A 22,597-nucleotide genomic window follows, 5' to 3' on the forward strand; every position below is an offset into this window, starting at 1 on the left:
ATGGAGGGGATTCCCCTCCCACCCCCTGCCACAGTAGAAAACATGTCCCCCCAGCACCTAGTACGAAGCAGAGCCAGCGTATCGGGATGCGGGGTGGAATGATTTCGGGCTGGCAGCTGGCAGGTGAGGGGCAAGCCCCCGGGGAGGCCAGCCGAGTGACCCAGCCCGCAGAGGGCCCGCGTCCAGGGGGAGCAGCAGCAGTACAGGAGGAGGTGCGAAAGTCCGTGCAGACCCAGCACTGTCTTGGCCCCACACCCACATCCAAGTGGTCCACACTGTTGGCTGTTCTGCTCCCAACAAACATACCTAAGAAGCTCCCCTGGCCTCCTTTCCTCCATCCCTTCTGTGGATCATCTGGCCTCAGTCAGAAGCAGTGGGCAGCTGTAAGGAGCAGCTTCCCTTGCCGTGGAGGTATGCTATTAATCCATGCGATATGGCAGGCCCGTCCTTGGGGAAGGGTAGGCTTCAGGTCAAGGCTTCCCGCAAACAAGACAATCGGTGTAGACTCCAACAATCAGTTGGAATGTGTTTCCCATTTAAAACTAGAAAGCAGCCCCAGACCAGCAAGGCTCAAGATCTTGACCACGTCCTAATGTCAAAGCGAGGCCCAGGCCAATCTTGACAGCCAGAAATGATGGTGAAAAGGAAACGGTTAAAGCACCATCACTGTCCCCTCGACCACCATCCATCTCCCCTTGGATGCTGATGGGGACAGTTCAGACCCCTGAGCCCCCCGAGCCTTGGGAACAGCAGAACTCTCTGCAGAGACCTTTCCACATCTTCCCGGGAAGCTTCCTTGGCAGTGGCCCCGAGGACCCCGAACAGAAAGTTCTCCCCACCAAAGTCCGTGGCAGCGTTGCATGGTTCAACATCAGAAAGCGACATGGTGAAAAGCACCTTCCAGAAGAGGCACTGTTGTCACCTTCTGGGCTACTCCATCCCAAGGACCATGGGACTTTTTCGCTTGATTTACCACTGAAAAACTTTCCAGTGTCTTGCCTCCCCTGTGACAAGGTGAACTCCTTGATTGCAGGGCCCAATTTTTTTCCAGGCGGTTTCCTGTTCTTGGAATGTTCTTCTCCCTCTTGCATGGTAGAATGTCATCACTTGAAGGGGGTGACCTCATGTGGCATTCCACTCTGTACTTTCCTAATGCACCCCAAATGTATGTCTATTTCTTATAATCATCGATGCTTGTGTCCTAGCTCCCTACCAGGTGGCAGGTAAGGGAGAGAGGACTGTCTCCTCTGAAGAGTGCCTCCAGCCCCAGCCCCACGGCATAGCATAGGGCTGTGTGCCCAAGAGCTCCTTCGGGAGTCTTTGGTGAAGTGCCCAGGTCTGCACAGAACCCCCAAGTGGATGTCCCTGTGGGGCTGCAGGAATAACGATAGGGAATCAAACATACGACAGAAACATTTGTTTATTGGCCATGTTATTCTTAACAGCTGGCTGCATCAAAGGGCTTTAGGCTTCAGGGCCGAGGGTGGAGATGAGAGGGCCCGCTATTTCAATCCGACATCCTACTCTGGGGCCAAGCCGAACCATACTCTACTCGACCTGACCTCGAGCGTTTAATCTTTTCCAGATGGTCTCTGGGTCATCTGAAAGCCTGGGGAGGCTCTTGTGGATTTCCCCAATGAAGCTGAGAAAGTCCTAGAAGAAAAAGAGACAGGACACCAGTAACAAGAACAAGGACCATGAGGACTTCTAAGACAAAGATGAGGACATGGTCACTTCTCCTCCTCCAGTTCCTGGAGTACCAAACATTGATCAAACCTGCTGGGTCTTCCCTGTGAGCACCAGACGAGCCTTGGAGGGGGGGAGGTTTATCCCTACAAGGATGGCAATTGGTACAGAAGTTTTTGGCCACAGCCGTCATGAAGCACTGCAAGGAAGGGGCGGGGGGGGGGTGCCTTTCCATGCGGCTCCTGTGGGGCCAGACCCGGACATTCTAATTCCACAGAAGGCAAGTTCAGTGGATTTCTTGTTCTTTCTTCCACTGAAATTGTTAGCGTCTATACTGGTTTCCCGATTCTCCTGACTTCACTCTGCATCCATTCATGTACGTTTTGCATCGAGACTCTGAATTCTTCATACTCATTTGATGCAACACACTAGCATTCCATTAGTCTCCTACATGACACCCGGGTGACCTGTATAGCACAACCACAGGCATAGTCCCAGTTTCCATGTCTTTGTGACTCTACAGAGTGCTGCTCTGAGGAAAGTTTTGGTGTCCTGGGGCCTTCCTTCTGAGCACTGATCTGCTTTAGGTATGTGCCTAGCAGGGGAACCTCCAGGTCCAAGGGTATAGGTATTTCAGTCACTTTTTTCACATAGTTGCAAATTGCTTTCCAAAATGGTGGGATGGATTCATAGACTACCACAAACCCCATGAGTGTGCCAGGCTTTCTGCATCCTTCCAATGGGAACCTTTCCCAACTTTTGGCACCCAGTTTGCCGGGTAGGGAGAGCAACCTCAGGGCGGCTTTGGCTGGCATTTCTCTTGCTGTGAGGGATTTGGGGCAGCTGGCTTTAACAGTCTACAGTTCTTTAGACGACTGTCTATTCATACCCCATGACTACTCCCCTGCTGGGACATGGCTTCTGATCCTCCATATTTCTGTCAGTTGTCTCTATATTATGGATAGCAGCTACTGAGTGAGGAGATTTGATATCAGATTGTCATCTACTTGGATGCTTCCCTTATGCTCATTCACCGATTTTGTGTGTGCGAAAGCTTCTCAAACTCACATGCTCAGAATGATCTATTTTATCACTCTGTCCCACTCATGGGAATACCTTGACCCTTGCTATGCCACCTGTCAACAAACCGAATTAGCTCAGGGAGAATCACAGAATTCTGGGATGAACCCATGGAAGGCACCCCCATCTCCCAAAACTTGAGCCCTCGGCTGTATAAAGAAGAGATTAACTAGGAGCATCTCAGGGACCCAGAAGCACTACCCAATGATGACATATCATCGCCATCATCTTGATCAAAAGAAGAAGAAGAAACAGAAAAATAGTCTCTCTATAGCGCTTTAACATTTGCAAGTGCTTTATAGATATCATCTCAGGAGGTAGGCATGATTATCGTTTCCATTTTATAGATCAGGACTCTTAGGCAGGCAAAGGCTACGTGACTTACCCGGCATCACACGGCTAGTAGCTCGATTCAATTCGAGTCAATAAACATGTATTAAGCGCCTCCTATGTGCCAGGCACTGTGCTAAGTGCTGGGGACAGGAAAAGAAGCAAGAGATAGGCCCCTGCCCTCAAGGAGCTTACAGTTTGATGGGAGAGAGAACATGCACACAAATGGACAAACAGAAAGCTCAATAGGAAACCATTAAAAGAGGGAAAGCCCTAGAATTAAGAACGGTGGAAGCATTAATGCTTCCTGTAGAAGGGGAGACTTTAGTTGGGACTCAGAAGAAGCCACAGAGGTCAGGAGTTGGAACAGAGGAGGAAGAGTATTGTAGGTCTGAGAGGCAACCAGATAAAATGCCTAAAGCTGAGATGGAGGGTCTTTTTCCTGGGACAGCCAGGAGGCCAAGGCTACTGGATAGAAAACTATGTGCTGGGGAGTGAAATGAAAGAAGACTAGAAAGGAAGGAGGGGGCTGGGTGATAAAGGGCTTTGCATGCCAAAGAACATTTCCAAATATTCATGTAGGTACATGCATCATGTGCATCCTCAGATACACACACACACACACACACACACACACACACACACGGCCAGAGTTTAATAAGAAAAAGTATATATTAAGGTCAACAAGGAATCAGGGAGTAGTAGTAACAGGGAGAAGAGAAAGGCGACTCAAGAGGCAGAATAGCGTCCGGGATTGGTCAGAAGCAAAACACAACCTGACTCTGAAGGGAGGATCACAAACTGGAGAACAAAGAAAAGAGAGAAATTAGAAGGATCTATAACCAGGGACAGGTTGAGAGGAAGAGGAGGGACAGAAGCAGACTGCACCATGCATATAACTCATTAAGGTTCAGCACCTCCCCCTCCCCCACACCTTTGCTGTTAGTCTCTGTAAAGAAGAAGTGGGGTCAAAGAAAGGAAAAAGTATAAAAAGGATAGGGCAGAGAGAAATATACAATAAATAATCCATAGCACTGAATCAGAATGGGAAGAATTCACCTAGGAAATGGAGAAAGGTAGCAGAATGGCCTAAAACTTAGGATCCAAAGATATTTTAGAAACGAGAAACACACTTAAACAAATTCCGTCTGAGTTACCATAAGGGTCAGGAGCAAAAGGCTGAAAACTCAAAGGAGAGAATATCACAGCTGAAAGCAGCTCTTCTGCTGCCCTGAACTGACAAACACATAAGACTAGAGGTTGGGTGCTAAGGGGAAAAAATGATCCAAGGGATAAATCAGTACTGTATCTGCTTAATATAGGAAAGAAAGAAGACAAATGGCCAGCACAAAAATTAAAAAGAACAAGTCAGAACAAATGAAGGAAATCAGTGAAGATGATTTTTGTTCAACAAAATGCAAATGAAATTGACAATTGATTAAAATGGATTAATATCCACATATATCTAAAGGAGTCCAAGTGACGGAACGAGAAATGAAGACTTTACATAGCCCAATCTTTGAAAAAAAAAAAAAAACCAAAGAAGTCACAAATGAACTCTGAATGAAAAATAAATTTGACAACCAGATGGATTTATCAGTGACTTCTATCAAGCATGAAAAGAATAGTATGATTACAAAAATGAGAAGCTTTTATACATAAAAGAGTGGCAGTATTGCTTTGATTACTATTCTACTTCACAGGAAGAAGTGGAAAGGGAAGGAGATATATATAGTATCTGATATGGATGGGAATCTTCAGACTAGCAGGTTACCATGGCTGGGAGGATGGCAATATGTCCCAAGATTGCCAGGGTCTGGATAGGTGCAGTGGATGGTTTGGGGCCAGCTGGTTATAAAGAACTAAGAATAAAGCCAAAAAATCCTCTGGGAAAAAAATGAACACAACTAGGGTCTTGATACCTAAAGCAGAGAGAATCATAATCAGAAAAAGAAAACTATAGGCCAGTGTCCGTAGTGAATATCAATTTTCAAAATTTTAAAATAAAATATTAGCAAGCAGCATACAGCAATACATAAAAAAGCCAGCAGAGAGACTGAGAACTTAAAAGAAATGCAAAAAAGACTTGTAGGATCTTGTGATTTCTCTCACTTGGAAACTTGCTGTTTATCCAGCAGAAAGATAAACAAGAAGGAAATTACACAGGGAATATGGAGACTTTTGAGTGAGAATTTTAGACCACAGTTTTCAGACTCCAATGAGCCTAGAAGCACAAGTCTTAAAAATATCCTTTTTGTTTTCAGCAGGGGTCCTCAAACTTTTTAAATAGGGGGCCAGTTCACTGTCCCTCAGACCGTTGGAGGGCCGGACTAGAGTAAAAACAAAAACTTTGTTTTGTGGGCCTTTAAATAAAGAAACTTCCTAGCCCTGGGTGAGGGGGATAACCGTCCTCAGCTGCCGCATCTGGCCTGTGGGCCGTAGTTTGAGGACCCCTGGTTTTCGGTAATGTGACCAAAAAATGGTCACCAAAAATGCAAGTAGAAAGAATGTTTATGGGCTGAGACTTCAATGCTTATTAGAGGAAAATTAATACCTTAGACCATTTACATTAACACAAGAGGAAGAGAACACTAATGACTTAAGGGGCATGCAATGACTTGAGCAGCACAAGGTCAGGGAGGGAGGGCGAGCCTGGGAGTCAGGAACACCTCTGACTTGTGTGGCCTGTCACTGAAACTCTCAGGGACCCAAGGGACTGTCTGAGACTCCAAGTTACAGCTGAGTTCTTGATTGGCACTTGGATAAGGACTTACCAGGCTGAGTGTTCCCTATACTGATGAAATTGTAGCTGCTTATGACACATAAAATGTTTTAAAGGAATTGAGTACATAAGCAGCAAGTTAATATTCCCAGGGTTGGCTTAACCTCCAGGACCAAGCAGACTTGCAAATAATGTGTGCCAAACATTAAAAAAACCAGATCTCTATACGCCACCACGAAACTGTTTTCAAGAACAGAGGATGAAGGCACCAACCTCCATCTAGAGGATACAGAAAGAACCCCAAAGTAATATAACTTAATAAATACCGATGCATTAATACCAAACAGGTTAAGGACACAGCAACTACAGATGGGGTGTATGTTTGTTTGTTTTGCTTTTTATTGAGTTATGGCTAATAGGAAAATGCATTTTGCACGATTTCACATGTATGACTGATATCATCTTGTTTGCCTTCTCAATGGGTGGGGGAGGAGTGAGAGGGAGGGAGAAAGTCTGTGACACAATTTAAAAAGAAAAGAATATTCAAAATAAATCGCAAACTTTTCAAACACTAAAATGAGGAGGACGCTGCAGCTGCTTCTGCTAGCTATTCCTTCAGAATCTAGTGAGGACAGCTCTTTGACAGCTGTCAAACCCCAGAGAAATATGGGTTATTGCCAACCTGTGCCTAAGGGCCACTCACTTTGGTATGACGATACTTGTCCATTTTCTCTTTGAGCAGTGCTGACTCAAGGAAGGTCTTTTTCTGGCGCACAAAGGTCAGCTGGGAGAGTTCTCCTCTCTTCTTGGTACACTCTGGGCACTGGGAATAGTTGTGCTTTTTAACTGCTGACACCTTGAAATTAGAAATCGGAAGGAGAAATGACCGGATGCCATTAGCCCTAGTTTCTGTCGTCATCCAACTCCTTTCTGAAAGTAACGATCGATAACCCGTACGTGGACGCAGAAAGAGTAACGACAGCTGACATCTTTTTGGAGCCTAATGGGAAAAATGTACTTTTGCTACATTAATCCCCACCATTATCTTGTCAAGTGAGGAGAGTGGGTTTCCCTGTTTGACAAATGAACAAATTGAGGGGAACTGTATCAGCTGAGGTCACAGAGCTGGTTCAGAGGCAGAGATGAGACCCAAGCCTAGGTCCCTGGGGTTGAGAGAGAGGCAAATTGAAAGTATTTCCTCTGCTAATAAGAGCTAGCATTCACACAGCGTTCAAGAGTTTGCAAAAGCCTTCCCAGAGAGTAGCCCACGTTTTCCTTACAACAACATAGGCAGGTGGAGACTATCTCCCTCTCCCTCTACAGGTGAGGAGCCCAAGGCAGATAGAGGTAAAGTGACTTGCCAGGGTCACCCAGTTACTGAGTGTCCGGGCCTGGGTGCAAAATCAGGTCTTCCTGTCTCCAGGCCCAGCCCTCTATGTACTGGACCACCGGCTGCTCCAAAAAGGGAACTAGAGAGCTGCCAGCACACTGCACCTGCCATTCTTACACATACTGGCTACTGGCCTTTAATCCCTTTCAGGGGAATATGACATTGACCTCATCCAGCAGAGAGATGGGCAGTTGTCAAGGCAAGGTATATCTATCTTCCTTGCATGTGTAAGGGTCTCTAGAAAATTTTCATTAGTACCGCGGTCCCCGGAAACAGACAAGAGAATGACAAAATTTCCAAGTGGGAAAGGAGCTCCGAGTCTGTGGACTCTCAGCCCTTCCTGAACAAGACTTATCACAATCTAGGCCCCTTCTCTCTTTGCTGCTTTTTTACCTTACTCCCCATCTTGCAGTCTTTGATTCAGTGACCCTGCCCTTCTGGCTATTCCAACAAGACACTCCGTTTCGTGATGCCAGGCATCATTTCTGGCTATGCTCTACGCCTGGAATGCTCACCCTTCTCATCCCCGCCTCTCAGTTTCCTTCAAAATCCCACCTTTTGCAGGAAGCCTTTCCCAACCCCTCGTAATTCTAGTGCCTGCCCTCTGCTCAACATTTCTGATTCATCTTCTACCCGGCAATGTGTTTGCTTACTGTCTCTTCCAGTAGATTGTGAGCAGCGACTGCCTCTGGCCTCCCTTTAGTTTCCCAGGACTTAGTGCAGTGCCTGGCACATAGTAGGTGCTTAATCGATGTTTACTGGTCAACCAACTGACTAGATTCACCTCCGCATTCCAGCCCCTACTCCCCACTCCCAGGTTCCTTTGGGGTCCTAATTCTCTCATTTAATGTGTGAGCTACCCCTGCCAGCTTGGTCATCTACCCCTGCCGGTTGAGGAAAAAAGTCATTTGTGCCTTTAGCCAAAGCTTTCGGGAAAATGTTGGCCAGCACAGAGACAGCGGCAGACCCTGAGATCCTCTAAGAAAGACCTCAATCTGGGCTCCTAGCAAACCATTCATGGCTATGTCTTGCTGTCTGCTATTCAATCGGGTCCAGATCCACCCAACTGGACTGGCACCTAGCCAATACTTGCCCATTTCTTTCCCAAGAAAGCCTTTCTGAAGTAAATGCCTTACAACATTTGGATTCCAAGACAACAGGTAAACAGATGTTAGCATACGGCATACCCCGAACAGAAACAGAACAAAACTCCTTTCCAAGATCCTTTGGTTTACTTCCAGGCCTTAGTTCATTCAAAGATTTAGGCCCTCTAACACTATTCATACATGCTATGTTTTTCTCCACCTTCTCTATGATTCACTCTTGCTTCTTCCCCCCAAACAATGCTAGATAATAAGTGAGGTGGCTATGGATTCGCATTGTTCTCTATGGACCATATCCTCTCTTCTTTCTCTTCAGAATTGTCAAAATTGATCAAGAGCTTCCTAAAGGAGAGTTTTAGTCCTTACTATCTCACAAATCCACTCTGACTCCTTGGAAATGTACCCCACCCTTACCAAGTCTAGGGTGCATATCAGCCCTGACTTGGCACTGCCCTCCTCCCTCCCACAAATTCTAAGCTGGCTGGGTGTGGTGCCCATACTTGGAAATCCTGACTGGAGGCTGAAGCAAGTGAATCATTTGCGCTCAGGAGTCCTGAGCTGTGGTGCCCTAAGCTGATCAGGTGTCCAGACTAAGTCTGGCACTAACATGGTGAAGCCCCAAGAGCAAGGGGCCGGCAGGCTGCCTGAGGAGGGGCCCAGGTCAGAATTGGAATGGGTCAGAGCCCCAAGCAAGATCAGCAGTAGCATCGATCCAGAAAGGGGTCACCTTATTTCCAGTCCAGGTGAGACTCAGAGGCCAAAGTCTCAAAATCAAACAAACCAAAAAAGTCCCACTTTTAAGATGGGGAGGTCACTTCTTCCTATGGTTCCCATCATTCCCACCAACACACCCACTCACTACCCCAAGCAAAGTTACTGGAAAGAATCAGACTCGGAACAGAATTTCCCCTTGTTGGCTCTTTGGCCTTTGAAAACCTCTTTGTTGGTATCTTCTGCTTTCCTACAAACTTTGTTGCCAAAAAGTACGTTTCCCTCTCCTCCCCTCGCCCCCCCACAGAAGTGGCCCTTAGAACAAAGAAGAACAGGAGGGTTAACGGGCAGTGTGGCAAAACAACCCAGATTCACCTCCTGTGAGTCTGACTGGACCTGCCCAGTGTTCTCCCCACTGACACCTCCCCCCCCCCGACACACACACACATCGCCTAAGAGAAGGGAGAGACTGCATTATCTCAACTCTTCTGGGTCAAGCCAGAGCATCACAATTAGGCAGAGCTCACTCTGAGCTTTCTGGATGTGTCCTTTGATACTGCTTCGGGATTCCCGGTAACAATTCCTTTGCCAACCCCTTTGTCCTCACGATGACTACTAGCCCCCCTCCCCTCAGTGTTCTTCCAGGCTGTCGACGCTAATGTGGCTTCCCTTTCCTCCACTGAGCAAGAAGAGATCAGCCATTCCTTGGTGACTCCAAGCTTCCCCCCCCCCCAACTATGCTGGGGGCTGCCTTGCCTTGGGACTTCCTCATTCCCACCCCTCACCTCCATCTGCCTGGCTGTTTCCATGATTTGGTTTTCATCAAGCCCAATGTCACAGGATCTGGGAGGCTGGAGAAAAACGCGGGTCCCTTTCCGGATAAATACATCAGAAAGCTTTCCTTTCCTGAGGTGCTTCCAAGCTCCAGTTACTGTACCTGGCTGGGTGCGGCCCTCAGGTGTTGCTGAGAGATTCTGTTTATCAGCTGATGAGGAACAACACAGTTGTTCATCTCATCTGTCACTGGCTTTTCTGTAACCAATCCTTGCTGCTGCCTCTGATGGCCACTGCCATTCGCCACCCGAGAGTTCAGCTGACGACGAATCAGGTTTATCTTAATGGCACAAAAAGCCTGCATGGCATCCCGTTCACTCTTAGATGCTTCTGTGACATCTGTCAACAACACATACCCAAAAGAAAAATGTCAGCTACAAGATCAGGTTCAGGAGGTTCACTTATTTTCTATCTCCAGCAGCTTCTGCTTTTATCACTTAGGAAGGAAAAGAAGAGAAAACAATAGATTTCCTAGAGTGATGGGTAGAGCACACCAGAAGGGAAAGCATCATAACATGGCAGAAGAGACCTGGATACCCAGGTTTTAGAGGACCTGGGTTCAAATCCTAACTCTACCACCTCCCGGTGGGGGAAAGGGGGGAGAGAGAGAGAAAGAGAAGGAGGGGTGGTCAAGGAGCACTTCATTCTCTGGGCTTCGGTTCCCTCTTCTTCAGAATAAAGTGCCCGAGTCACATGGTGGCTCACATGTCTATTCAACTCTGCCGGGAAGTGCCACAAAATGCCACAGAATCACATTAGGGCACTATCCTGATCTGACAGCCTTGGTCTCACCGGAATCAAGATCTTCTCAGTCTTTTTGGAATAATCCTTGTCTTGCCCATTCGTTCAAATGCCAGACTAAGATTACACAACACATCTGCCTCATTGGAGGTGATCAAGCTAAGAGTAGGAAGAACTTCTGAGTAATCCAACTCTGCCTGCACTGGAAGGGGAATCCTTAGAAGGAGCTTAGGTCAAACAGGGAATGGCTGGTTTGGGGAAGACATATCTCTGAGGCCGCTGACGTGACCCTTGTTCCACTCAAGAGAATAAAAGATCCCTACACCTCAGTTCTGCACATCGCTTGGCCTTGCGCTTAGCATGCTGTCTTCTGCTTCACGATAATTATAAACAGTGAGGAGATGTTGGTTGGGGAAGAAGACATTTCAATTAGGGGGAGAACCATGGCTCACTGGATCTCCCTCCAAGCAGGAATGATTGTAAAAATCAACCAACTGTCTCTGATAGACATCATCTAGAAAACCACGGTACGGTTGGTGTTTCTCTTCCATGGGAAAGAATCCCATGGATCTCTCCCAGAAGTCATCTAGTTCCACCCCTCCTCTCTCTCTCCGAGAAGTGCAAACTTTCTCTATACAGTTCCCAGCAAAAATCCACCTCTACTTCCAAAAAGCCAGTCAAGGAAAGCTCCTTCAGTTCTAAGGCCTACCTAAGGCTACTCTCACGTTTTAAAACAAGAATGTTAAAGAAATTGGAGTTAATTGATGCTCACAGTCATGTTCCTTTGTCTCTCTGAGTTCCTTGTAGCTGCCCTATGTTATGGTCTGGTAGAGCTCGTCTGGCAGAGCTTTCCCAGACATTCCTCCATCAGTGGGCACAGGTCATCAGCCTACTCGGTTACCACAAAAGTACTGCTGGGAATAGTCTGGGGTGAATACAGGACTTTTACTTTGGGCTTTGACTTTTATGGCACATACATCCAAGTCTAAAAGGATATGGAATCACCCCTCTATCTCTATTGATATTTATGTTTCTACACCATTGGCTAGACTTAGGGGAAGAAAAGGGCAGCAGAAAGGCCCAAATTTTACTCTTTGTCCATTCCTTGTGCCAAAGGGTGGAGGCCTTCGAGTCTCTGAGATTGAAGGGCTTTAGAGAAGAAAAGGATGTCAGACATCAGCTGGCAGATGGATAGTTTTAAGGAGAAGGAATCTGATACCATTGCACGCAGAATTCCTGACTCCTCTCCACTGATACCCTGCTGCCTTTCCCCTGTTCTCTCATACATTTCCCATGTACTTAAACCTACTAATGGACAGGGGCTCTTCCATACATACTGACGCTGGCCTTCCTGGCTGCTCCACCACCAAGACCCTCCATCTTTCACTGCTGGTCATTATCTCTGCCTGTCTCCTAGCCCTAGAATGCATTGCATCATTCATTCAACTCTCCTCAAAAAATACCAACATCTTCAAGAATCCTTTCCCAACCCTTCTTAATTCTAGGGCCATCCCCCTCTTAATTATTTCCTAGTCAGTTAGCCTGTATGTTTGATGTATGCATGTCTGAACTGCAAAGTCCTTCAAGGCAGGGATGGAGTTTTGGGGACTCTGTGTATGCCTGTGGCTTAACAGAATGCTTGGCACACAGGTGGTGCCCAAGAAATGTAGACTGACTATAATAAACCAAGAGGGAAATGCAATCTGGGGCACAATAAGGGAAAAGAATGAAACCAGATATCTTCATGCAAAAGAGGAGCAGAAAAATAATATTTCTGGTGGCCAATATAACTAAAATCTAGGAGAAAGAATCCATAAGAATGTAGATGAAGAAGGCCATGCAGAGGTCCATGAGAATGGCATCAAGAACTGGGCCATTTTTAAGCTCATCTAGCAGAAAGGTAATGAAATTCAAAGCATCTTGAAAAATAAAGGCATGGCAATGGCTTTGCTTGCTAGCAAAGGGACGCTAGCAGGGACGGAGGCACGCACACACTGATAAGAGGAAGACAACCCACAGAAAGAACCCTGGATTCCAAGGCTGGAGACATGCTTTAGCTACCTAGTATCGACGTGACCATAAGCTGATCACAGAGCTTCTCAGGGCTCAGTTTCCTCCGCTGGAGAACAAGAGGATTGGATCAGATGTTTCTTTGAGCTCTAAAATGTCAAAGTTTGTCCACAATGAGGAAATGTCTGATACTTCTGGGCTCTTCCTTAAAGTTCACTCTGCAATACCTGGGCATTCATTACCTTCACTGTCACAGGACTTGCCCTGTGGTTCCAAATGTAAACCATGAGCATTTTTAAGGCTCACACAAGCAAACGCTGCTTTTCCTTTCTGAGAAGCGCACTGTTATTTCCAGTCACATTGGAAGTGGGGCTGATGGCATCATTTCATGTGTAAAGAGCAGGGGATGCCGTCTAAGGAGCATATATACTTAACATCGCCTACAGTCAGAAAGCTAGGATCGAGGAAAGACAATTACCGGAAGTGGGTTTTCCTTTGCTGGAAGCAAGTGGCCTTATTGTCTTGGAAAGTGAATGGAGCAAAGCTATTCGTTTCAAAATTAAATCTATGGTTCTGTCATGCACGGCAGGAAGGAGCATATCTGCCATTTACCCAGAACAAAACAGATGGAGAAAATGAGCCACCCTGTGACAAGGGGTGGTTTCCATATACTCCCCAATCATATGCCTCACTCAACTAAAGAGACCTAATCTTGAGTCAAACTGGTACAAAACACAAGCACAAGGTCAAGAACACTTGGGGTGGGGGAGGGGCTGGGGACTCGGATGGTAACAAAGATGGTTTCCAAGTCGCCTGAAGCAGGTGTCCCTGGGCCACAAACGGAAGCCTGGGGTACGAGGAACACTGGCTAATATTTGCATCAGGGTACCCTCCCCACAGCTCAATTATGCATTTGAGCCAGGACTGGAACCCACATCTCCTGGGCTTGAGCACCAGGCCTCTTTCCACTTCATCACACTGCTGCCAATAAGAGAACCCAAGGCCTCAGTCTCCAAATACAGTTCTATCCGAACCTGAGACGAGTGCCAGTACCGGCGGTACTGCAGGGCAGAGATAGGAACGTGGGAAGGCCTGGCTAGGTTCGAGTCCTGAGTCTGAAGAGCTGGGGGGGTGGGTGGTCAGAGGGGGTGGAATTCAGAAACAAGTCACCCATCCTCCACACTCCACAAAGCAGTAGAGTCAGGCCTCCTGGCCCTGCTCCTCACCACCCGCTCCCTGGGTCCTTTGCTATTTGCCAAAGCAAGGGAGGGGCCAGGATGATGCTACTATCTGATCCATCCTCTGAAGGGATGAATCACGATGACAACAAACCCTCCACTTGTGCAGGGAAAAAAAAAAAAAACATCTGCCCAGTGCCTCTATACGCTTTCCTGGAGCATTTTCTCTGGTTCTGCCTTACCTGAAAGTACAAGAAGGCCAAAACCTCAGCATTTTGTCCCAGCAAAGAAGAAGATGCATGGCAGCCTCTTCTCCACCTTCCTTCTGCTTGAGAAATTGTCTCAGGCTGGCTGACGTTTCTATAACGTTTGGAGGTTTACAAAAGGCTTGTTTCACAGCAGCCCTGGAAAGGTAGACAGTGCAAGCATGATCTCTGTCTTACAGAGAAGGAAACTGAGGCTCAGAAAGCCTAGGCACCTTGCCCAGGCTCACACAGCTATGGACAAAGCAGTCAGAGGAGGAGGTGGTTACTGTTAAGTCAAGGCCAGGCTTACCTGTGTGGGATGTGGGGCCTGCCAGGGGCTGTCCTTTGGGACTGTCTTTGGCCTTGAGATGCTGGATCCACCTTTGACTCAGTTTCTCCTGTAGAGCAGCAGAGTCCGATGGCTCATCTAAATTACAACAGGGAGATGTCAGCTGACTGTGGTAGAGGGCTAGCTACCAAAGGCTACACAACAAGGAGGCTCTTGTCACCACAGTCTTTGAGGCCGTCACTGGTTCAACCTCAGGAACCCATCATAGGGTATTGTCATTACTTGGATGAAGCTAGCTGAGAACCTGATCGATCCTCTCTGGGCGGCCTCCCCTAGTGGAGCTTCCCAAAGGCAGGGACTGGTTGGCTTTACTATGTGCATTTTCTACAGTGAGATGCACATGGGAAGAACCTGAAAAAGGCTTTCTGGTTCATTCTTTTTTTTTTTTTTTTTTAATTTAATAGCCTTTTATTTACAGGTTATGTGTATGGGTAACTTTACAGCATTAACAATTGCCAAACCTCTTGTTCCAATTTTTCACCTCTTACCCCCCACCCCCTCCCCCAGATGGCAGGATGATCTGGTCCATTCTTTATGGCCATGGTAGGAATCTCCAATAACTGAGTTGGAAGGATTATAAAAGTCTAAAGGAGAGACACTCGGGGGTTGGGGTTATGACCTGCCTTCCTAGGAGGATCCCATGCAGGGTGCTATGTCCTCTAAGGTCACATTTGACTTCCTGAGGACATTCTACCCAGTGGTGAACCCAAATCAATACACTAGATCCCAGAACACTAAACCGCTCTTTAGTCCCCTATTTGAGACATCAGAAAAATCAACACAAACAGCAGTATGTAGGAGGGCTTCCTTTGTGACTACAGTGAAAGGAACAGGCTCCCACAGAACCCCTAAATTGGAAAGTACCTCAAGAGACCAACTACTTGAACTGAGAAAGAAGCCGGCACCACTCAGGAGAGGCAGCAAAAAGCCAGAGGCTCAAAATGGCAAATGTTAGAAAGGGCCAACGGGTGGGTTTTCTTTGCTGAACTGTACTTCTCTGTTACCAGGGAAGATGCTATTGAGGTTGGGGAGATGTCACTGGGAAGTGACGGCAAGGGGAAAAAAATCCATTATCGTTTTTCAGAAACTTTGAGAAATTTTGAGAAAAGATGTTCTCTCATGCCAGCGTCATCCTCCAGGCTACAGAGTGTACCCAAGTCACCCTGTCCAAAGAGCTGAAGGATGCTTGCCCTGTTAACCTCTTTTAGGGATCAGAGCCCTTGCAAGCCAATCGTTTCTTTCCCCAGTTGCCATCTGAACCTGTTTCTGCTTGGTCTATTTCCTAAGGAGATGCAGAAATGGTTAGCTTCTTTGCTCACGCAACCCTGAATTTTCTTGAAGTCCACCCACTATCAGTCCATGCCTCGTCATTCTTTCCCCCTCACTGTCACACTGCAGAACTGTCCTGACAGACAAATCTCAATGACTGGTGCCAGTGGAGAGAATGGCCTGTGGAAATGGATCATCCCAAATAGAAAATTATCCCAAATCAGTACTAGCTGGCCTTGGAATGAGCCCCATTGTTTTCCTGGAGCAGATGTGTTTTTTGGATTACCTTCATTGCACAGAAATCTTCAACGTGGCCTGCATTCCCTGATCTAGAAGAAGAGAGTGTGGTATCACAGAAAGAGGACCAGATTTCAAATCAACAGATGTGGATTCAAATCCGATTCTTCTCAATATTCCTCATGTGACCTCTTACAAGTCACTTCCCCTCCGTGGGTCTCAAATGACTCATCTGTCAGTCCAAGGTTGGCCACAACATTGAGGTCCCTTTTACTTCTCAATCCCAGGTAGGTCCCTAATGCATGTACAACTCACAGACAGGATCTGCTGTCAGGAAGAGAGTGAAACCAAGATAGAAAGGGAATAGAAAGAAGGATAAAGAACTTGGCTGCATGGCAAGGGGAGGTGAGGAGGAAGGTAGATATCCATCCTGAGGAGCTGCTGAAGTAACTCCTTCTGGCTTCCCAGTGGCCTTCCCTACCCTTCACTATATTTTCTTCAGAAGAGCTGGGCCCTCTTCAGCAACACACCTGGTGTGGACCTTTTATCTCTACTTGGCCCGTGTCCTCTGAGGAGCTACACGTCTCATTTGTGGGGGGGCCATGTCAGGGGTTGCTTCTGTTGAGGTCTGCATGTTGTTGATGTCCATGGTGAACCTGTCAGCGGCAGTGGGGCTGGCCTCACTCTACTAGAGAAAAATGGGCAAAGGTGGGAGGTGGGAGGAAGTGCAACCCTGAGTTTGTGGCCAAAAGAATTGACTTAGCACTGTGCCTGGCATGTAGGAGATGCTTAATAAATATTTGCCAATTGATGGACTGACTCACAACCCTTTCCTGGCCCCTCCCAGTGGGATTTCTTTACCTTCATCCTTGGAGCTTGGTATCAGCCGCTTGCTCACAGAATGGCTCCCAGAGGCACTGAACTCAGTCTGATATTCATCAGGAGACACCAAAGAGCCACAGGGTTTCCGCTCAGTCAGGTGACATTTTTCATCTTCTACCACCACCATCTCCTCCTCTCCTTCCTTCTCTGTGAAGGACTCAGCGGTCTCACTGGAATAATTAGAAGGAACACTGCTACCCTCCACTTGTGACTGATGAGAATCATCTCTGGGCATCTTGGTGAGGCTCCACTGGGGACCACATAAGGCATTGCTGCAAGAACAAAAAGAAGCTCTTTGCTCTCTGCTCCCTGCCCTACTTTGCCCACTCCCTTGGCATGACTAAGGAAAGAGAAGCATCACAGAACCAGCATGGCTTATGTGGCTAGCAGAGAGGGACAAACACTGGAAACAACAAACGAGAGCTTCCCCAGCCACGTCTCATTGGAAGGCACATCTCTTTGGCATCTGCCTGAAACGGACATGCAAATTAGCTCACAAGAATATGAAAGACTTTGTGAGAATTGAGTCTCTGCCGCTTAAGACTCTAGAGACATTTGTGAAAAAATATGGGAATGTTCATTTTTCTCTTAAAGTGAATTGGGAACAGTTAAGGTTGGAGTTAGGGTTAGGAAGCAAAGTAGCCTCATGAGATAAACAACTCCTAGATTTGTTTCCCTGAATCACAAAATCGAGGCTTAGTTTTCTAGTAGGTTCCCTGGGGCTTACAGCTAAATGACACCCACCTGCCCAACAAGAAGGGTAAGGAGGGCAAGAGGAAGGAGTATTTAAAGAAAGAGGAGGGTCATTTATTAGGTAATTAGGTCCATTCAATTTCAGTAGATGAACTCCACTTCTTTGAAGGTGAACCTCATCTTGCATCACAGGTCTTAAAGCATCAATGGTCTGGGGCTAGTGGGCCAGCAGAAATTGGGGAAAGATATAGCTACTACAATATTTATTTCAGAAACCTTGAAAAAGGGATTAAAATGGGCACATAAGTTGGCTGCATCTCCAGGACCTAATGGAAGCTTAGAGATGAGGCTACAAATTCAGGTTTCTATTCTGAAAGTTACTTATGTGGGAACTCATAGTGCTTCCCACAGGCTAAATCTTGTCCCAAGGACAGCAGTGCTTGAGCCTCCTCAAGTTGAAACAGTGTTTTATGTACATTCTCTCAGTGGCTCCTCACACCATCCCTGTAGTACCATCCCTCCCACAAAACAGGTTCCCTGATGTCATTGCTCATGATCATACAGCTACAAAGTCTCACAAGCAGCATTTGAACTTGGGTTTCTCAAGCATAGAGTTCAGCCCTATTACTCCCATACCACATTGCCTCCTCTCCTTACTAGATGTGAAAATGTGAATTCCCCAGAACGCTCAATAGCAACTTGTCCCATTCCTTTAGTTTTCTGGGCTGAAGGTGAACCAGGAAAGTGTTTCTGTTTCAACTCTTGGGGAAAAAGTCTTCTCAACAAAATAGAAACAGTTCCCATTCCTATCTTAGTTGGGACAATTATGATCTACAATGTGAAACTGTCTTTTGATAACACAGAATGTTGCCGGAACACAAGGTCATCCTTCTGAGCAATGCTCCCCATGCTCTATGTGGGGAGGGGGATGCAAAGTGGACACCAGATCACCCCCTGTCAGCTCTTCCTGGGGGATGCCCTTTTTTTCTTTACTTGGCCCTCATCTCAGCTCCTCTGCCTCACGTCCCATATGATAAAACATCATCTAGTTATCCCTCTCCTTGTCCTGAAATGGGCAGAAGGGAACAAAAATATTGAACAGTTGGAATGGATACTAGAAAAGACCTCAAAGACGAGGGATTCTCTTTTTTAATCTTTTTTCCCCACTTGATAATATTTTATTTTTTCCAATTACATGTAAAGATAGTTTTCAACATTTATTTTGCTAAGATTTTGCACTCCAAATTTGTTCTTCCTCTCTCTCACTTCCCTACCCCCTCCCAATTCAGCAAGCGTGAATTTACATGTAAAATCATTTTAAACATATTTCCATGTGAGTCATGTAGTGAAGGAAAAATCAGAACAAAAGGGACTCACTACGAGGAAGAGGAAAAAAGTGAAAATGGTATGGTTCAATCTACATTCAATCTCCATAGTTCTTTCTCTGGATGGCACTTTCCATCCCAAGTCTAGCAGAATTTTCTTGGATCACCCTGTTATTGAGAAGAGCTAAGTCAATCATCACACTATCTTGCTGTCACTCTATAAAATGTTTTCCTAGCTCTGCTCACCTCGTACAGCTGATGCTGTTCATGTAAGTCTCTGCAGGCTTTTCTGAAAGCACCTTGCTGATTATTTCTTTTCTTTTCTTTTCTTTTTTTTAATTAAAGCTTTTTATCTTTCAATACATATGCATGGACAATTCTTTAACATTGCCCCTTGCAAATTCCCAATTTTGTGTTCCAATTTTCCCTCCCTTCCCCCACACCCTCCCCTAGATGGCAAGTAGTCCAATATATGTTAAATATGGTCCATACAATTATTGTGCTGCACAAGTAAAATCAAATCACACCAGTCGAAAAGAAGAAGAAGAAGGAGGAGGAGGAGGACGAAGAGGAGGAGGAAGAGGAGGAGGAGGAGAGGAAGAAGAAGGAGAAGAAGGAGAAGAAGAAGAAGAGGAAGGAGAGGAAGAAGAAGAAGAAGAAGAAGAAGAAGAAGAAGAAGAAGAAGAAGAAGAAGAAGAAGAAGAGGAAGAGGAAGGAGAGGAAGAAGAAGAAAGAAGAAGAAGAAGAGGAAGGAGAGGAAGAAGAAGAGGAAGAGGGAGGAGAGGAAGAAGAAGAAGAAAAAAGAGAGGAAGGAAAAGAAGAAGAAGAAGAAGAAGAGGAAGAAAAGGAAGAAGAAGAAGAAGAAGAAGAAGAAGAAGAAGAAGAAGAAGAAGAAGATGCAAGCAAGCAACAACGAAAAGAGTGAAAATGCTATGTTGTGAATCACACTCAGTTCCCACAGTCCTCTCTCTAGGTATAGATTGGAACTGGTTTGAATCATCTCATTGCTGAAGAGAGCCATGTCCATCAGAATTGCTGATCATTTCTTATAGAACAATAATATTCCATTACATTCACATATCATAACTTGTTCAGCCATTCCCCCACTGATGGCCATTCCCTCAGTTTCCAGTTCCTTGCCACTAAAAAAGGGCTGCAAGAAACATTTTTGCACATGTGGGAGCTTTTCCCTTTGATGATCTCTTTGGAATATAGTGGCACTGCTGGATCACCAGCAGACCAGGGATTCTGAACCCGGGATGCACAGACCTCATCCTCCAGAGTCCATCAATGGTTTTCAGGGGCTCTGTGAACTCGCTTAGGGCAGGAAACAAATGACATGTTCCTTTTCAGTAACTTCTACATGATCTTGAGCATCTCCTTCAACCAGGGATGAAGGCAACAAACTGGATTCAGAAAAGGGGTCCATCAGCTTCCCCAGACTGACTGACAAAGGGGTTCATGACCCCCAAATTGTGGGGGGCCCTTTCTCTACAGTCCAAGCAGCTCCATGTCACCTAGGAGACCTCCGAGAGCTTTGTTTAGGACTTCAGACCTAGTGCAGAGCCAGGACCAACCCCGGGCCCTGCCTTCAGCCACCTCCCCCTTTGTCTCCTGCTCCTCCTCCTCCTCCTCCTCTCTTCTCCTACTACCCCCACTCTACTCCAAGTTTGGTGTCAGTTTATTGAGTTCTCTGAACCATCAAATGATTCTTCCAAGTTGTTGCCAAGCTTTCTTTCCATTATCAATGTTAGGGCACGAAAGGGCCAAACAGTTGGTACGTGACACAGTATGTTCATTTCCCTTCTCTCAGGTGACCAAAATATCAGCTCTCTCACCAACTACTTGAGTTGGAAGTCCCTTTTTGGCCTCAGGAGACAGCAGGTAGAAGAGCTCTTGGAGATCACCCAGTCCCACTTCCTGGCACTGCACAAGGAGAAAGGAGGGCCCCTGCCTAAGGACTGGTGCCTAAGGACCAGAAGGGTCTTGGGAGTAGAACCCAGGGTTCCCAGGCCCTTTCCACCACCTCTGGGCAAAACAGCACCTGCAGTCAAATTCAAGGTGAACTAAGGAGGGAATGCCCATCAGTTGGTCAATGAAGGGCTCAAAAAGATCGAGTGCTACTCTGCTATAAGGAATGATGATTTTAGAAACAATGTGGAAACACTTGCAGGAAATAACGAAGGGCGAAATGAGCAGAACCAAGAGAAAGTTGTACACAGCAACAGCAGGATCGTTTGAACAACTTTGAGCCACCAAGTCATTCTGATGTTTATAAATATCCAAATTAATTACGGGCCTATGAAGCAAGAAGCTGTCTGCATCCAGGGAAAGAACTGACACACAGAGAGACAGAGAGATAGAGGGATGGACAGATGTCTAATGGTGGCCACGGGAGGGGAGAGAAAGTTAGGTGATAACTTTTAAAGGGAACTTGGTACAATCTAGATCTGCAGGGTCAGGAGCAATCCTCTTACTTTCAATTTCTCTTTGTTATGGAAATGCTTGTTTTCTTTCTTAAGTTCAGAACAACAACAACAACAAAGATGTGGAGAGCCTACCCCCAGTATGCAAACCCTCTCAGTGGGATAGTGGAGCCAAAGGGACCCTCATTCCCAGCCCCCTCCTGGCTCCCCACCCAGGCCCCTAGGACACCAAGAAGGACACACAAACCAACAGAGGCAAGTCCTGGTCTCCAAAGGTTTATTCCTGTGGGGTATGGGTGAGGATGGGAGGGAGGGAGGTAAAAGGGGAGGCTGAAAGGAGACATGGGAGAGGGGAAGAGAGAGACTGGGAGAGGGTGGGAAGGGGGGATAGGGGAAGAGAGGAGCTAAAGGGACAAAGCGGGAGGGGAGAGAAGGCTTGCAGCTGTTGCTTTCCTTCATGATGTGTCCTCCGAAATACCTAGTTGGGTGCAGCTGTTCCCAGGAGGGGTCTCTCTCTGCCTCCCCAGTAAGTCTAGGGGACTGGTAGGGGACACCGGGATCATGGTCCCGGGACTGGAATAATTTCTCCCCTGCTCCCCCACCCCCACCCCCTGTACACTTTAGAAAACTGAGGTCCGGAGGGAGAAAGGTCCAGTTCGGGCCACACCGAGCAGTCCCGGAGATCGGGGGGGGAGTCCCCTCATGCAGTCACCGGAAGTCACCGGAAGTCACTGGGCCCGGAGCTTTGGGGTTTGGGGGGGGAGTAACTGAGGGGGCCCGGAACTGCATGGAGAGGCCCCCAATCCAGAAGCCTGGCCGCCGGGGTCTTTTTCGGGGGTTTCCCAAAGAGAGGACCAGAGCCAGAGGGGCGGGGTCGTCCCGGGGTGTGAAGAGAGGGGGGGGAAACAAGGCCTACCGAAATCAGGTACCGGGGGTGAGTGGGGGGGAACGCTTCTTCCTCCCGTCTGGGCAGCAGCGCCACAGCCTCTTCCTAACCTTCGTTTTCCCGGCAACTGGGAGGCCCCGCCCCCTCCCGAGGCACCGGCCAGAGAGGGCGGGGCTTTTCCTCGCGACGGGGGCGTGGCCCTAAGGGACGAAGGCTAGGTTTAGCCGGCCCTGGGGGCGGGGACTACGGGAGAATGGGGGTGGGGCCCAGGAGAGCGCGGTTAGGCTTCTGAGGGAGGGGCTTATCGGAGGATGTCAGCGGGGGTCGTGGCTGGCAGGGAGGACCAAGTGAAGGAGCTGGGGCCAGCCCTACCCAGCCGTGAGGTCTGGGCTGAAAGCCGTCCTACCAGGCTCTGAGCCTGCTCTTCTGTCACTCCCTCCCTCCTTCGTTCCTTTCTTAGTTCCTTCCTTCCTTCCCTCCCTCCGTTCGTTTGTTCGTTC

At 47.2% G+C, this 22,597-nt stretch overlaps 1 protein-coding gene across 1 annotated transcript; it reads right to left on the reverse strand.

Moving 5' to 3' along the window:
* Positions 1-1,406: 1,406 nt before the first annotated feature.
* Positions 1,407-22,376, reverse strand: LOC105751132 (uncharacterized protein C8orf48). Its single transcript, XM_031944451.1, is given in 7 exon segments — positions 1,407-1,653; positions 6,522-6,674; positions 9,960-10,195; positions 14,341-14,457; positions 16,747-17,001; positions 17,004-17,039; positions 22,128-22,376. Coding segments are annotated over 6 exon segments (900 nt in total). The 5' UTR covers positions 17,038-17,039; positions 22,128-22,376; the 3' UTR covers positions 1,407-1,548.
* Between the last annotated feature and the right edge of the window lie 221 nt (positions 22,377-22,597).

This window comes from Sarcophilus harrisii, chromosome X, assembly GCF_902635505.1.
Source record: "Sarcophilus harrisii chromosome X, mSarHar1.11, whole genome shotgun sequence".
Lineage (NCBI taxonomy): Eukaryota > Metazoa > Chordata > Mammalia > Dasyuromorphia > Dasyuridae > Sarcophilus > Sarcophilus harrisii.